The 15,719-nt window shown below is 42.2% G+C and overlaps 1 protein-coding gene across 25 annotated transcripts in view; it reads left to right on the forward strand.

Moving 5' to 3' along the window:
- The first annotated feature begins 704 nt into the window (after positions 1-704).
- Positions 705-15,719, forward strand: part of rims2a (regulating synaptic membrane exocytosis 2a) — a 153,581-nt gene continuing 138,566 nt past the window's right edge. For 24 of the 25 annotated variants that reach the window (XM_077576050.1, XM_077576081.1, XM_077576071.1 and 21 more), the window contains exons 1-2: positions 705-937; positions 1,395-1,580. In XM_077576050.1, coding sequence (XP_077432176.1) covers positions 1,411-1,580 — 170 coding nt within the window. In that variant the 5' untranslated portion in view covers positions 705-937; positions 1,395-1,410. Of the gene's footprint in view, positions 938-1,394; positions 1,581-15,719 lie in introns of those variants that run through there. The other variant, XM_077576055.1, reaches the window with a different exon arrangement.

Raw genomic sequence — 15,719 nt, forward strand, 5'->3', positions numbered from 1 at the left:
AAACTCCTCAAGTCAAATGCTGGGAATCACTTAAAAAAAACTTCAAAGTTGTGCTCTGTAATTATTTCCATAAAGCCTATTTACAAGGTTTTCTCCCAAGTTTGATTTAAATGTCATGAGCTGACACAGTGTTTGATTTAAACCATTTAAGCTACCTGTTGTTTTACTTGGTGCTAATTTGCTTATTGGCCTTGTCAGGTAATATCCTTTATCCTCTTAATGCTGTCGTTTAAATCCCATCGCCACAACTACCTGAACGTGGTTGAGGCCAGCGTGAGTAACGGTTCCTGGAAATTTGCAGTATTAAAAACTATATATAAATATATATTAATGAAATGCTATTGCTCAAAAATAATTGATTGACAAGAGTAAATGTAAAATGTTATGTTATGTGTAGCCTATATGTGTCAAACCTTTCATACCTGAGTGACAACTCCTGCCATTTTTTTTTATGTTTCTTGATTGTTACATAGGCCGGCAATGTACTGTACATAGCTACTATACAAATCTGTGTTATGGCCAGATTGTCGTTTGAATCTATTATGTACATGCTAATAAAGCATTAACATGTTCCAGCTGCACATTAGCTCCACTCCGTGTTTCCCGTGCTGCTTTACGCCTGCTGTCAATGAACATCCAAGCATCCTCCGTTTGATTCTTCTACGCGTTTCCGTCGCCCCGCCTCTTCTGCCCCCGCCCCCCACCTCTCTTTACCCCCTTCATCCCTCTCTCATTGCATCCATTTTTGTGCATTTAAGAAATCTCCAAGTATTACCAACCTGGATTAAAACAAGCCAAACAGTGACAGAGGAGGCGTAAGGACTCCAAAACAAACGCGGACGGACCTAACCTGTTTTATTCTAAAATGCGAATGAAACCTTTCTGAGGGATGGCAGCGATGGGTTAGACAGGATTTAACATGACTGCAAAATAAAAGGCAAGACATGCGTTTCTTTTCACCTTTTATTTCGATTTTTATCCTACCTCTTGAATGGATGGATATTTGTAACACTACATGGAGGTTTCAGCCTGCAGCGTTTGCTTCTATTCAGGGCATCCATTTCTAATCCTGAGTGCTTTCTCGAGAGCACTAATGTTTGTGTTGATTTCAACCTGCAATATCTAAAAGACCACCAATCCTCTGATTGCAGCCTCGGCTCCATCTCACAACGCACTCGAAAGCTCATCATGAGATTTTAATAGAAAGAGCGAATATATTTAACGTGTAGCACACCATCATGTGCATGAACCGTCGTGTCATCTGTTAGCCTCGACGGGCTCCATCCAACTGCACATTCAGAATTTGCCCACGACATGAAATAGTCATTTTTATTATTAGCATAAAAAAAAGAAAATGCTTCCGTTTGATGCTAATTCCTTTCTGGTGTTTGTAGCCACTGTGAGTAAAAGATGTCCGCTCCACGAGGGCCCAGGGGCGGTCGTGGCCCTGCTGCCTCCGCGGCCGGCGCCATGCCGGAGATGCCGGACCTCAGTCACCTCACCGAGGACGAGAGGAAGATCATCCTCGGTGTCATGGACCGACAGAAGACGGAGGAGGCGAAGGAACAGTCCATGTTAAAGTAAGGAGTTGCTCGTTACAGTCATTTTGTCCACACTGCTGCTGTGGCTGCTAGCTAGTTTGTTGGTAAGCTCCATGATGTGTCGTGGCTTGATCATGTTGCCTCTTGACACCCAAGCCGCGGTTCAAATAGTCGACGTGTGCTCGACATTTTCCCTCTACAGTCGGCAGCTCTTCCCTCTTAACACACATTTAAAAAATGTTTTATGAGTATGACATTCTTTCCGTGCTACTTTGGCGTACCGCACTGTGAGGGGTTGAGTGAGCGGCGGCAACGGGCGCCATTTTCATGTAAAAACACGCCAAGTTGTTTCACCTTTACCCACGAACGTCATCGGCATTATACAATATGTCACTGGAAAGATCATGTAAGGTGTCCTCTCTGTGGCAGCCACGCACGCGTGTATATGTGCACGCGTGAATGAGACCATACACAAACACGCACACGCGCGCGCGGGTGCACAGATGTCCCTCAGAGCTTTTCAGCACCAGGCGCTGTCCATTGAAGCCTAGTAGGTCTTTTTTTTTTTCCTTTAAGGCGGGCAAGGAGGATTTCCGTCACTGGTGGTGTACGTGTGCCTTAACGCTACTGTAGTGCGATGTTATTACTCACGCGTCTTGTCCATGTTGTAAACCTCAAACAGTTGATTCAGGAAAAAAAAAAAAAAATTATATGAGAGAATTGTGTTTTTTAATGTCCTATCCAGTTGTTTTTCATTTTTTTCCAAATTAGTCTTAATTTACAGTGTATGGTATGAAATGTAAACTTTATTACATAAAAACAGCTACCCCTGTGAGATCCAGTTCAAGTCTGTCTTTAAGAGCATAAAGGCCAGATTTTTTGGGGGTAGTGAAATGACATGTTAAATTACAATGCGACCCACATGACAACTACTAACAAAAAGGAAATTGACTTATAGAACTTTTCTAGCTATGCAGCGAAACTATTTACAACAAAAATAGTAACAACATTTTTCTTTGTATTGCCTAATGAATGAAGATATTTCAGTTTCAAGAGCAAAAATGCTTTCCTCCACTTTCTGCTGTCTGTGTTAAAAGATTTGCTAACATATCAAATTTATGATTAAGATCCTCAATTAAACACAGCTTTAAAGCAACACTAAGGAACTTTTCAACCTTTATAAAATGTTTTCATAACTCTTCTGATGCAACATCGACTTACACTCTAAAAACAGTTGGGTCAAAAATAACCCAACTATGGTTCAAAAATGGACCGATCCTCTACTTGGGTCAATTTGACCCAAATTTGAGTCAAGAAATGGGTCTTTTAGTGTAAAACAACGTCATATCCTTTACTTGGGTAAAAAGATGGGGTAATTTTGTATAAAACAACCCATAAAGTTGGGTCAAATTAACCCATAAAGTGGATTGGTCCATTTTGGATCCATAATTGGGCTACTTTTCACCCAACTGTTTTTAGAGTGTACAACTAGTTGAATGAAAACTTTGCCATGGCCTGAGGGGGTCTGTTTCACTTTTACTAGCATGAAGTAACTTTGAGAAGGGTGGCAAGAACCCTGCCACGCAAAAAAAAACTGTGCTAACTGCTTTACGGCATGCTTCCCCCTTTCCCCATTCGTTACAGGACGGAAGTCGATTTGAACGTCTACGCGTGATTGCTGCTGTCATGGCAGAAGCTGCAAAATGTTTGTCTGAGGAGACAAAAAAAGAAAAAAGAAAAAGGGAGGTTAAAAAGGACATATAAAGGGACAGTCAAGGAGTAACATTTGCCTGGCTTTTACTCGCGCTGCTCCTCGTGGGAAATGTGGTCTTACATCAGTCAAAACACTACCGCTTTTGTCCATATGGTGTCGTCATAATCAACGCAAACTGAAAGTTCCTTAGTGTTGCTTTAAAATGTTTTGATCTTTTTACTGATTACTCTAGCTTTGGGTCTGAATGTGGAGATCTGCTCAGGGCTGGGGTGGATCTATTCTAGTGGGATACAGGGCTGTGGTCACCCCCAGAATCATGAAAAATCCAAAACTGTTTGCCTTATGTTAAAAATATCGAAAAAGTTTAGACACCCCTGTTATACGTAGAAGGTGACAAATAATATAAAAAACAACATTGACTAAGATGCAGTGCAGCTCTGCTGTGACAGTGTATTATTACTATCTTTACAAAGGTAGCTCTTTGTACCGGTTCACAGACTGTGCAGGTGTATCTAATGATATGTCCAGCGAGAGGACTGTCTTTAATAACCAAATAATGGTTACAATTGCCCATAGTGGCTCGCCTGTGCTCCATCCCCGTTTGCCTCAAAGCTTGCCCAGTGACGTTAGTGTGAGCCCTGTTACTGCAAGCTTTTATGATGCATTAGGGCTGTTGTTTTCCATCACCAGGTAAATGTTTGCACTAAGGCAGCATTCCTAATGGAAAGAAAGTCATGCAGCCCCTACCTAGCGCTACTTCATGCGAAACATGACTCATGTACTCAAAGATACAACAACCTCAGCTACTGTGCTGTGTACTGTTTGATTCACACAGACCCTTTCTGCGCCCCATCAACCCCACTCCTTATTTATGTATTTATTCATTTTATTTATTAACAATGGTTGAGTGTTTGTCACATTTACTTTTGTCGAAGGTAAAAGGGTTCACTTTTAGTTTGATAAAGCTTTCTCATTAATGAACATCTCAGCATAATGTTAGGTAACATTAGAATGATGTGACCGGTGTAGCTGAACTTCTGCATACTACTGAAACTACTATACTGAATATACGTACATCCTGATAAATGATATCAGGTAACCATTAAGAGTCCTCCTGTTTTTTTTGTTTTGTAGCAAGACGTATTTTTCATAGTGAAATAATGCTTTCATTCAGTCATTCAGCCAGCCCATGTTGTGTAGTTGTATTGACTAAGTGGAAAAGTTGAGTCATCATGAGTCATCAAATAAGTAAATACCCACCCATGAATCACACAAGCAAGCGTTAACGCATACATTGGGGCAACATTCATACGCTCATATGCTGTATCTGCAACGGATTAGCTTGTCTTTGAATGATTTGTCGCATCGCCAGCGATTTCAGAATCAAACACCGATCCCACCGTGTAGCCACCCCTTATAGCGTGTGCATCTGCGCAGTAACGGTCCAATCCCACAGCAGCTTGGATGGCATTTCAAGAAAGTGGCAATTTGAACATCAAAGTGTGTAATCTAACAGAGGGAATCCTGGGAGGATGAAGGGATGGTGGACAGAGAGAGAAGCCTTCAGCTGCTGGGCTGACCTGCATGATTCAGCTAGGTTCTTACTTCTTAGCACTCCTGTGTAGGAGCATGTCCAAAGTTGGATGCAGCCATGCAGATACCTTTTGTAGAACGCCATACTCATACAAATATGAACCACGACTGCAGTAGTATTTGTGCAATGAAATCTTCTGAAGCTATCAGCTAGCTCGGCATTCCATGCATCAATGCGTCTCTGAGCAGAACAGTAATGATGTTTATGGGACCCCCATCCCCCACACATCCAGACATGGTATATAATTGAAGCAAGCATCATCTGGCTGTAATGGGGTGACCCATAGAATGCCCCGGGCTTCACTTTTTCTTTCCTCCTCTATCCTCGGGCTATTTCCTGTTTCTGCTTAGTGGCTTAGAACGAAAGGAGAGTCAGTTGGGCTCGTTTTGTGCTTTTCATCCCTGTCATATCACTTCCTGTATTCCTCTTGCTTTCTACAGTATTACATGTGCTGTGATTGATGCTATGAGCCAATCATAAATAAAATCACAAATCTAAAACATGTTGTTAGGTTAAGATAGAATATACTTTTAACACTTTTGATGAGTGGTCCAGTGCATCCGCTTCCTGCTTTTCAAGGATCACAGAGATTCAAATCATTTGCTTAGGGCATCCTTTGAGCTGCTAATTATTATGACTGTCTTAGAGGAGGGATTCCCTCTGAGATGCAGCTATTGTAGGACTCAGAAGTGTTGCATGCTCTGTCACCAAGTTGCATGGGCTTCGTTTGCATGAGACACAGATGAGAAAAAATGTTATGGATCCAAATCAAATCATTCGAGAGATTAACTTGCCATCTGTAATCTTAACTTTTTTCAACAACTCATTAATCCTAATTAATTAGGAGGCCTGCTATTGATGAAATAAAATAAATACAAAAAAAGTTACATCCATGTGATTTGCTGAACTAGCTAGCCACTGTCTCCTCCAATTCAAATGATAACATTTCATCAGCATTGCATTTGTGAGCATACTTTGTCATATATGGCTGACGGACATGTCTGTGTTTCACGTGATCAAAACTAGCATACCACAGTATGGACTGCAGACCTCCACTGAGTTTTCACATAAAAAAATAAAATAAACTGCTTTCTTATAAACTTAGATGTCATTTATTATAGTCTGACATTCTCAGTTAAAGGCTAAAGCATGCAAACTCTTAATGTGAGACGTGTAAGGGTGTAGTGTGTTGTGCTCACCATGAAGTGTGAAACATTAGCTTTGATTCATTACATCTTATTACTATTACACAAACCACACATGTACAGTTGTGCTCATAAGTTTACATACCTATGTAAACTTATGAGCACAACTATACATGTACATCAGAAATGGGAAAAGTATTGACATTCTCTGCTTGAGTAAAAGTACAGTTACTTGTGTAAAAACAACTTTGGTCAAAGTAAAAGTACTCACTCAAATAATGACTCAAGTAAAAGTAAAAAAAACAGACTCTGAAATGTACTTGACGAGTAGAAGTAAAATAGTGGTGGCCCACATTACCCTCATATTTACAGGTTGTTCTAATCTAGCCAATTGCACGTTATGTGATCACGTGTCGTAGAGCCAATAACAGGCTGGGATGTACGGGACTTCATATTATTGGTGGAACCAGGATACATTGGCCGCTGATTTTTCTTCCAGGTCAATTATTTTAATCGTTTTAATGCATTTAAAAACCAAAAGTAATGACCTTGTTTTGAAAATGTATCAAGTAAAAAGTACAGATACTCATGTTAAAATGTAACAGATAAAAGTAAAAAGTAGTCTAAAAAATAAATACTCAGGAAAGTACAAAGTACTTAAAAAACTACTCAAGTAAAGTAACAAAGTATTTGTATTTCATTACTTCCCATCTCCGATGTACAAAAGGTAAATGTCGCTGGATGACTCAAAATTCTATGAATCCTCACCAAAATTCACATCCGCATTTCTGCTCATGTTCACTTCAACCTCTGAAAATATCAAAAATAATTGCCACAGTATTTTGTATTTTTTTTTCTCACCATATCATCATTAGCTTACATACCCATAGGTTATGTAAACTTATGAGCACAACTGTATACTCATTTATGTGATATGATATATTTTATCTTTATTTTTTATGGAGATCATACGCACCAGTACAATGTGGGACTGATCAAAAATATATGTCCATGTTAATGAACATGGTGCAAAGGTGTGAAATTATGTGGATTTCGTGTGCTTTTTATTGACAGTAGAATGTGTCAGCCAGATGGATAGAATATATCAGGCTGTGTCATAATGTTGTGTTTCTTCACATATTACATTAAAAGGATTTGCTGACTCTAAAATACAGTTTAACCAGATGTGCCACACTGCTTTGCGCTGATTAAGAGCCTGTTAAATTCTCCTTGTGAGAGTGAAGGGTGTGAAGAAAAGGAAAGGACAGAAGGGGGAAAGACAAGTGGAAAGTTTGGTGGTGTTAGTATTGGAGCGAGTAGAGGAAATGAGAAGAGAAAACAAGAGGAGAGACATTGACGTCTGAGATGCTATCAGGTCTTGTTGCTGATATGACAGCCTCAGTCCCCGCTGACAAGCATCAGCCATCTCCCATAGCATGCTTGGCACATCAGACTTCATTGTCTCGCAGGCTTTGTTCTAAATAACATCTGCACTCGTCAGCATAGAATTTATTCTCTTCTAGGCTCTTATCCCTCTAACAAAGTTTGAAGGGATTTTCCTGCCCCGGTGCTGCAGTTTGAAATGCCCTTGGTGAAACATGACTGTCAAAAAATGTAACTACAGTAGTTTGTAGTAGGATACGTGGACAATCATGTACTACTGTATGCTGTATGTGGTACTTATATGATCCTGTGAACTCCATACATCAGGGTTTTCCAATTAGTTTTCCCTGAGGACCAAATTATGTCAAGGTTGCCAAATTGTTCTCGAGTTTTATTTTTTATTTTTTTTAAACATTGGACAAGTAAATATTGATTTATGTGCAGAATGCAGATGGCTTCTGCTATTATGATGTTATTAGTTGTAGTATTACTGTTATGATTAGGAATACGGTTTGTTGTTGCAGCAGATACTGTATAGTAGATATAGCTTGTTTTGGGACAGACAAGAGAAAAATGCACAGTGAAAGAAAATAAGTTCCGTATCAATTTACTTTTGAATACCCCTTTTAAATACTTTTATCAACAGAGCAGTTTACCCCTCAGTAAAAAAAAAAAAAGCCAAAACAAGTGAAGCAATAAGCTATGAAACACTGACATGAGTGTCAAAATATCCAAATGGCTTTCAGCATGGCTTTCAGCATTTTTATATTATTATATAGTTATAATATGCATGGTTTTGGAACGGGAGAGAAATCTGAAGCACCCACAATAAGACATAACAGGTTCATAAAGTTTTTAAAACGGTGCTACATTATGAGTGAAATGGGGAAAAGAGGGCAAATTGAGCTAATGAACACAACCTTTGCATTTCGTGTTCGCTCTGACCCCCGGTCACCAACGCAAATACTACATACCGTTTTGATATTTTTTTTCACGATGACGATGATACGTGATGTCAACCTCGACAAAAGTCCCAAAAATGTGCTACTCACACTGGTGTATGGAAGGTGCGAATGTTTGGTGGTGGTCGGAGGGGCCGTAGGCGCACACTGGCAGTCACACCTCCGTCAGCCTGCCCCAGGGCAGCTGTGACTACTTAAGTAGCTTACTGCCACCGCAGTGTGAATGTGTGAGAATAATGCAACCACTGTGAAGCGTCTTTGAGTGTCCAAAAAGCGCTATGTGAATCTAATGCATTATTATTCTTTATTATTAAAACATATTCATGTTGTTTAACTCCCCACTAACGTCCTTCACTTTCACATCCCTACCCGTTTTTTCACTGTTATATTTACTTACACATTTCCTTATATTTTACACAAATTATATAAATCACCTAACTACTTTGATTCTATCCTATAACATGCCAGTATTGACAAATGGCCTATGCAGATATTTACACAGGACTGAGCCTATATTGTTTGTATGCATAAATTAGTTCTGGTTTCCTGGAATGTTTGTGGCGCTCGCTCACAGGCAAAAAGAATAAAAACTTTAGACCATCTCTTAAAATTAAAAGCAGATATTTGCCTCCTGCAAGAAACCCACCTACAAAAATCTGAAGAAAAATTACTTATTGATAAGAATTTTAGCCAAGCATACTCTGCCCCTTATAACAGCAGACAAAGAGGAGTCTGTATACTCATACATAAGAATTTACTCTTTACTCTAAATAATACAATAACAGACCCAGAGGGCCGATACATTATTATTCAGATAACTATATTTAATAAGATATATACACTTGGCAATTTATATGCCCCTAATAATGATGATCCGGCCTTTTTCCATGAATTTTTCTCTCAGCTGTTTGATTTAGCAGCGAACTCTACTATTATTATTGGAGGAGACTTTAACACAGTCTTAAATCCATTAATAGACCGTTCTAATAACACAACATGTATAAGGCGATTACAATCTACTAAAGTAATAGGGGAATATATGGATGATTTTGGCCTCGTCGACAGCTGGAGACTTAAAAACCCAAATAAGAAGGAATTTACCTTCTTTTCCGCTGTACACCGGTCTTTTTCAAGAATTGATTATTTTCTTACAAATAACTCTATTGCTGATAAAACTGTTACAAAAATACATCCTATTATTATTAGCGACCACGCACCAGTCTCACTTTCCCTACAAGTTGATTTTACCTTTAAACCACCACCGACATGGCGTTTTAACATCTCTCTGCTAAACGATGCAGAGTTTGATAAAATTATAAGGAAAGAGTGGGCAGACTTTTTGGAAATAAATGACTCTCCAGGCCTATCGCCATCTCTTCTCTGGGAAGCTGGGAAAGCAGTAATTAGAGGTAAAATTATATCATATTCATCTTATAAAAAGAAACAGGATCAAAAATTTGAAAATGACTTGGAAGATAAAATTAAACAACTGACGGATGAGTACGCAATAAACCCAAATGACCAAATATGGACTGACTTACAAAATACAAAAATACAGTTAGACGATATGCTAACTAAAAAGACAGAGTTTATAATACAACAATTGAGATACAACAACTTTGAATATAATAACAAATCAGGTAAATTTCTTGCAAACCAACTTCAACGCAATCGGGAAAAATCTCTTATAACGGCTATTAAAGGGACAACTGGTGAATGTACACAATCACCAGAAGAAATTAATCAAATTTTTTATAACTATTATCGCAACCTATACTCAGAAACTAACAAACCTAACCCTGAGCATATTGAGGCATTCCTCAGTAGCTTAAATATGCCTCAGTTAACTACTGAATATAAAGATATGTTAGAAGCGCCACTTACTATAAACGAGTTGTACAGTGCTCTAGATAGTATGCCTAATGGCAAGGCACCTGGCCCAGATGGTTATCCGGCTATATTTTTTTAAGCACTACTGGTTAATGCTTGCTCCGCTATTCTTAAGAGTAGTAACAGAAATTAAAACTAATGGTTACATACGTCCACACATGAATACAGCAGCAATTAAACTTTTATTAAAGCCAGAAAAAGACCCCACCCTTCCATCAAGTTACCGTCCGATTTCACTAATTAACACTGATATCAAAATTATTACTGAGGCTTTCACATCTAGATTAGAAACAGTAATCTCGACAATTATTCATAACGACCAAACAGGCTTTATTAAAGATCGCCACTCTACTAATAATATTAGGAGGCTCTTTAACCTTATTAGCATGTCACAGCGGCATGATAAGAAGGCAGTTATTATATCGTTGGATGCAGAAAAAGCTTTTGACAAAGTTAACTGGTCCTTCCTCTTTGCTGTTTTAAATAAATTTGGCTTTGGGAAATCATTTATCCACTGGGTGTCAGTATTATATGATTCTCCCAAAGCTACAGTTACTACTAACGGGATTATATCTAAGAGCTTTATTTTACAGAGAGGCACAAGACAGGGATGCCCACTATCCCCTTTATTATTTGCAATATTTATCGAGCCACTTGCAATAGCCATACGCCAGGAAAGAAGGATTCAAGGAATTCACTCTGGGGTAACAGAACATAAAATTAATCTATATGCCGATGATATTTTACTTTATCTAGAAAACCCGGCGATTTCGTTAGGGGAAGTATTTAACTTAATAACTAAATTCTCACAGTTGTCAGATTATTCTATTAACTGGACAAAATCAACACTTCTACCTATTACAGAAAATTCATGGAACCCTGCAAGCCAGGACCCACATTACTCATTTCCTATAGGTAATTTAAAATACTTAGGCATAAAAATCTCACCTAAATTAACTGATTTAATTCATTTAAATTTTTCTCCACTTCTGGATAACATTCATAGTGACTTGGAACGCTGGAATAATCTTCCTATTTCTTTAATAGGACGAATAGCCACCGTTAAAATGAAAGTTTTACCTAAAATAAACTATTTTTTCTCAATGATTCCATTTAAACCTACGGCTAAATGGTTCCAGTTGTTGGACTCAGCCGTTACAAAATTTTACTGGAAAAAAAAAAAAGCAAAGATTAGTCTATCTACTCTTCAGAAAAGTAAATCCAAAGGTGGCCTAGAGGCACCAAATTTTATGTACTACTATATAGCTAACCAGCTACAATATATCGTTCTATGGGCACAACCCAACAGAGATACTAACTGTTGGCTGGAACTAGAACAGAAGGACTGTAATAACCTCAGACTTCTAGATTTACTCTTTATTACAACATCGATTAAGCGACATAATTGTTTTAAAAACCCAATGATCTCCGCCACCCTGACTGCTTGGTGGAAGGCATTAGAAATTACAATAGCCCAAGTGGAGCCCTGTGGGCTTTCTCCCCTATGGCATAACCCTGACTTTCGAATTAACAACCAAACGTTTTATTTAGGTGTGTGGGAGCAGAAAGGAATCACACATCTTCACCATCTCTTCTCAGATAATATGTTTATATCATATACATCTTTGCTCCAAAAATACAAAATAACAAACGGAAATTTTTTACATTATCTGCAAGTTAAAAATATGATAAAGAAACAAATTCCAACACTTCAGGGTACGCTCCAACCGCCTGGCTTAGCTAAAGATATTACCAAGCTTTCTCCGACAACAACAAAAAAACTTTCAAAAATATATAAGTTACTTTCATATACGGATAAAATGTCTTTACCCATCTTAAAATGGGAGACAGACTTGTCTATAGCTCCGGAATCTGACTTTTGGATTCAAGTTTGTGAAAATGCATTTAAAATGACAAAACACACAAATTTACAACTTATCCAATACAAAATAATCCATAGAACATACATTACTCAATATATGATGAAGAAAATGGGCCTCTCCGACTCCGACATTTGTCTCCAGTGTTTACAAAACACTACAGACACTTATTTTCATGCTTTATGGTTATGCACCCCGGTTATGTATTTCTGGACTAAAGTCTTAGAAAAACTTTCCGCTATCTTGGACTATAGGATACCTTTATCTCCAAACTTGTGTTTGCTAGGTGACCTAACAACAACTGACCTACCACATAAACAATTTCAATCTACACTTGTAGCCCTTACTATCGCTAAAAAAACAATTCTTGTTAACTGGAAAAATAAACAAACTCTGAATATCGACCAATGGTCTAACCTCCTCATAAATCACATTTTAATGGAAAAAATATCGGCCTCAAATAAAAAACAAATATCAAAATTCATAGAAATATGGTCTACGTATATAGAATATTTTAACCTAATTCTGGTTATTTAATTCTGCCTGTTAGCGAGAGCCACCACATCGTGATAACTTACATTGATGTCTCTGCATTTGGCAGTTTGTTACTAATGGTTGTGTTTTTATAGTCAGGAACCCAGTTGCTGCCAACAGGATCGAACAGATTCACCTCCAATGGGCACTAAAGGCTAATATTCGGATTCACTGCATGCCAGGGGACTAACGCTACAGGTGCTGTCCCCCCTGGCTGGGCGTGGGCGGGTCTGCCCCTCTGTTGGCTGCTGGGTGGCGGCTGCGTCTTGGTCGTTCCCTGGGTCTCGTGGTGGGTGCTGTGTTGCGGGGCTCTCCCTGGTGTCCGGGGCGGCGCCGCCCCGGCGCGGTCCGTCGCTCTGGGTCCGGCGACGCGGGTCGGGGCCTGTGGGCCGCCGGGGTGCCCCGTGGTTCCCTCTCCCCTCCCCCTTCCTCCCCCTTGCTTCCTCTCCCTCTTCACCTCTCCCCGCCCGTCCTCCGCCTCCCTGTCCCTTCTCCCTCGTCGCCCTTCCTCCTCCTCTCCCCCTCTCTCTGCGGCCCTGCTGCTGCCTCCTGCCCTTCCTGTCGTCTCCTTCCCCCGTCCCCTCCCCCTCCCCTGTCCGCCCTCCTCCCCCTCCCCTAGGCCGGGGGTTCCGTCCGTGGCCCGGGTCTCGGCGCTCCGGGGGCCGGGGGAGTGGGCGGGATTGGTGTTGTGCCCGCCCCGCTCCGGTGGGCCTCCGGGCACTTCGGGCGGGCCCCGGTATCCGGGGGGCAAGCCCCGCCGGGGTCCCGGTGGGGTGGGTGGGGGTTTTGGTGGGCGGGTGCGCCTCCCCCCCCCCCGCCCGGTTGGGGGGGGCCCAGCTGGTCGCTCCTCTTAACTCACTGCACTAGTTTTGCACAATACATTTTAGGGCACATAACACACTTTGGGGGGGAGTGGGGTGGGGTGGAGACACCGTCTCCGCCCTGCAGCTCCCCTCCAAATTTTAATGCACCACACAACTGGGGGGGGGGGGGGGGGCATCGGTTGGGGCGGCCGCGGTATGAAGCAGTGCTGCGGTCGCCTGTCCGTGTGCACCCCCCCCCCCCATTAATTTATTTTAATGCACCACATACGCTCATTGACATGCCTGGGGGGCGGATGGATCGGAGCAGGGGGGGATATCATTTCCCTCTGCTCCGGTTCACCTGCCCCCAATTTTAATGCACCACACACACACACTTATGTATATACACTGGGTGGGGTCACACACACGGTTTAGGGGTAGAGTTCGCCAGTCGGCGAGCTGGCGAACTTAGTAACAGGGTTAGTTTTTCACTTAGATCGTTGGGGTGACGACCGGGGCCTCTCCCCGCTGGGCCTGGGGTTCGGGGATGCCGCCCGTCCTCCGGTGCCCCCATCTCCCCTTCTGCCCCTGGTGTTCCGTCCCTCCGCGTGGTGGGGTGGGCGCGGGTGCCCTCTCCGCTCCACTGCCCGGCCCCCTCTTCGGCGCGGATGCCTGGGTGCGGTGTGTCCCCGGGGTCTGGGGTCGGGGGCTGGGGGGCTGTCGGTTGGTGGGGGTGGGGGCGGGGGGCGGGGGCGGCTTGGTTGGTGGGGGGGTGGTGGTGGTGGTGCCGGGGTGGGGGGTGCTGGGGTGGGGAGGGTGTCTGGGGATTTGGGGACCTGGGGGCGGTTGGGGCTGGGTTGGGGTGGGTGGCGGGGGTGGGGGGCGGGGGGGGGTCGCGGGGGGAGCGGGGGTTGTGGGCCGGTGGGGTGCCTGGTGGGCCTGCAGTGCCCCGTCCTGCTGCGTTGGGTTGGGGGCGCGGGCCGCGTTGGGGTGGGGGGCGCTCCTGCTCCGGGGTTTGCTCTCCGGCCGGTGGCCCCTGCGGGGCCCGGGGGTCTTCCTTTGGCGCGGCCGCGGCCTGGGGGGCCCTGAGGTGTTGCGCTTGCTCTGTCCTGGCGGGGGTCGACGGCTCCCCTCTTTGGTGGAGATTTTCATGCATGCTAGATCCACCACACCAGCATCTATCGAGACTCAGACACAACTTGTTTCTCCCTCAGGTCATTGATTCGGTGGAGGCTGGTGTCTGTGGATCTCACTCTGCTTCGTCTGTCCTTTCTACCTTTCCTCAGTTTCTCCTTTGGGCCCTTGAGGTTTCCCTGATTTGTTGGAGTTTGGATGTCTTGGGGGTTGGTGAAGGTTAGTGGCCCGGTGGGTGGTGTCTGGTCGGTGCTGGGCTTCGCTTTTCTTTCTTTTCTTTGGTCCCCCTTTGGGTCTCCTGGCGGCCCCACGACTCTGGCTGGATTTTGAAGTGTTCGGTTTAGGTGAACGGTATGGGAATTCTTATTTATTTTTATTTTTTTTCGCACGCACGCACGCACGCACACACACACGCACGCACGCACACACGCACAAACACACATACAAAAAAAAAAAAAAAAAAAAAAGGGAGAACAATGATGATGACATTTCAAATGATCAATACTGAGATCTCCCAAGAAAAAAAAACAAACAAAAAAAAAAACATATTCATTGTTTATTCCCAGTGACAAGTTTAGCATCTTAGATTGCTAATATGGTGTTAGGTGGTTTGAGACAGGATAGTAAAACATAGAGATCTTGACGTTGACATCACATGTCCCAAAATGGCCGTTAGTGCAACCATTTTGGCAGCATAAAAAACGCGTACTTTGAGTAAACGGCAAACGCCACACTTTAACAATGATTGACAGCTGTTGTAGACCAGCTGCCCCAACGATAGGAGGCAAAAAAATTATTGAGCATGCTCCAGGCTACCAAAAGAGTAACCAATGCGTAGCCAATGTTGCACTTTGTACATGGTGGCTAAATCAGCAGATGCTAACTGTTACCACACGCAAATGTAGGGGAAATAATCAGTTTCATTCATTTGTGCTGCTACGGTTGAATAAATATTACACAGTTGAATTTAATAACTGACCAACACCATAAAGAAGACTTTTTACGGTATAAATGACAGCGGCCGATTTAGCAGCTGATAAGTTGCTTATGTACATAAATAAGACTGCCAAGACTGGCGTGAAACCACACATAAAGGGGAAATAAATCTGGATTGTATAAACTTGTAAAGCCTTTGTATG

This window comes from Vanacampus margaritifer, chromosome 9 (assembly GCF_051991255.1).
Source record: "Vanacampus margaritifer isolate UIUO_Vmar chromosome 9, RoL_Vmar_1.0, whole genome shotgun sequence".
NCBI classification, from domain to species: Eukaryota; Metazoa; Chordata; class Actinopteri; order Syngnathiformes; family Syngnathidae; genus Vanacampus; species Vanacampus margaritifer.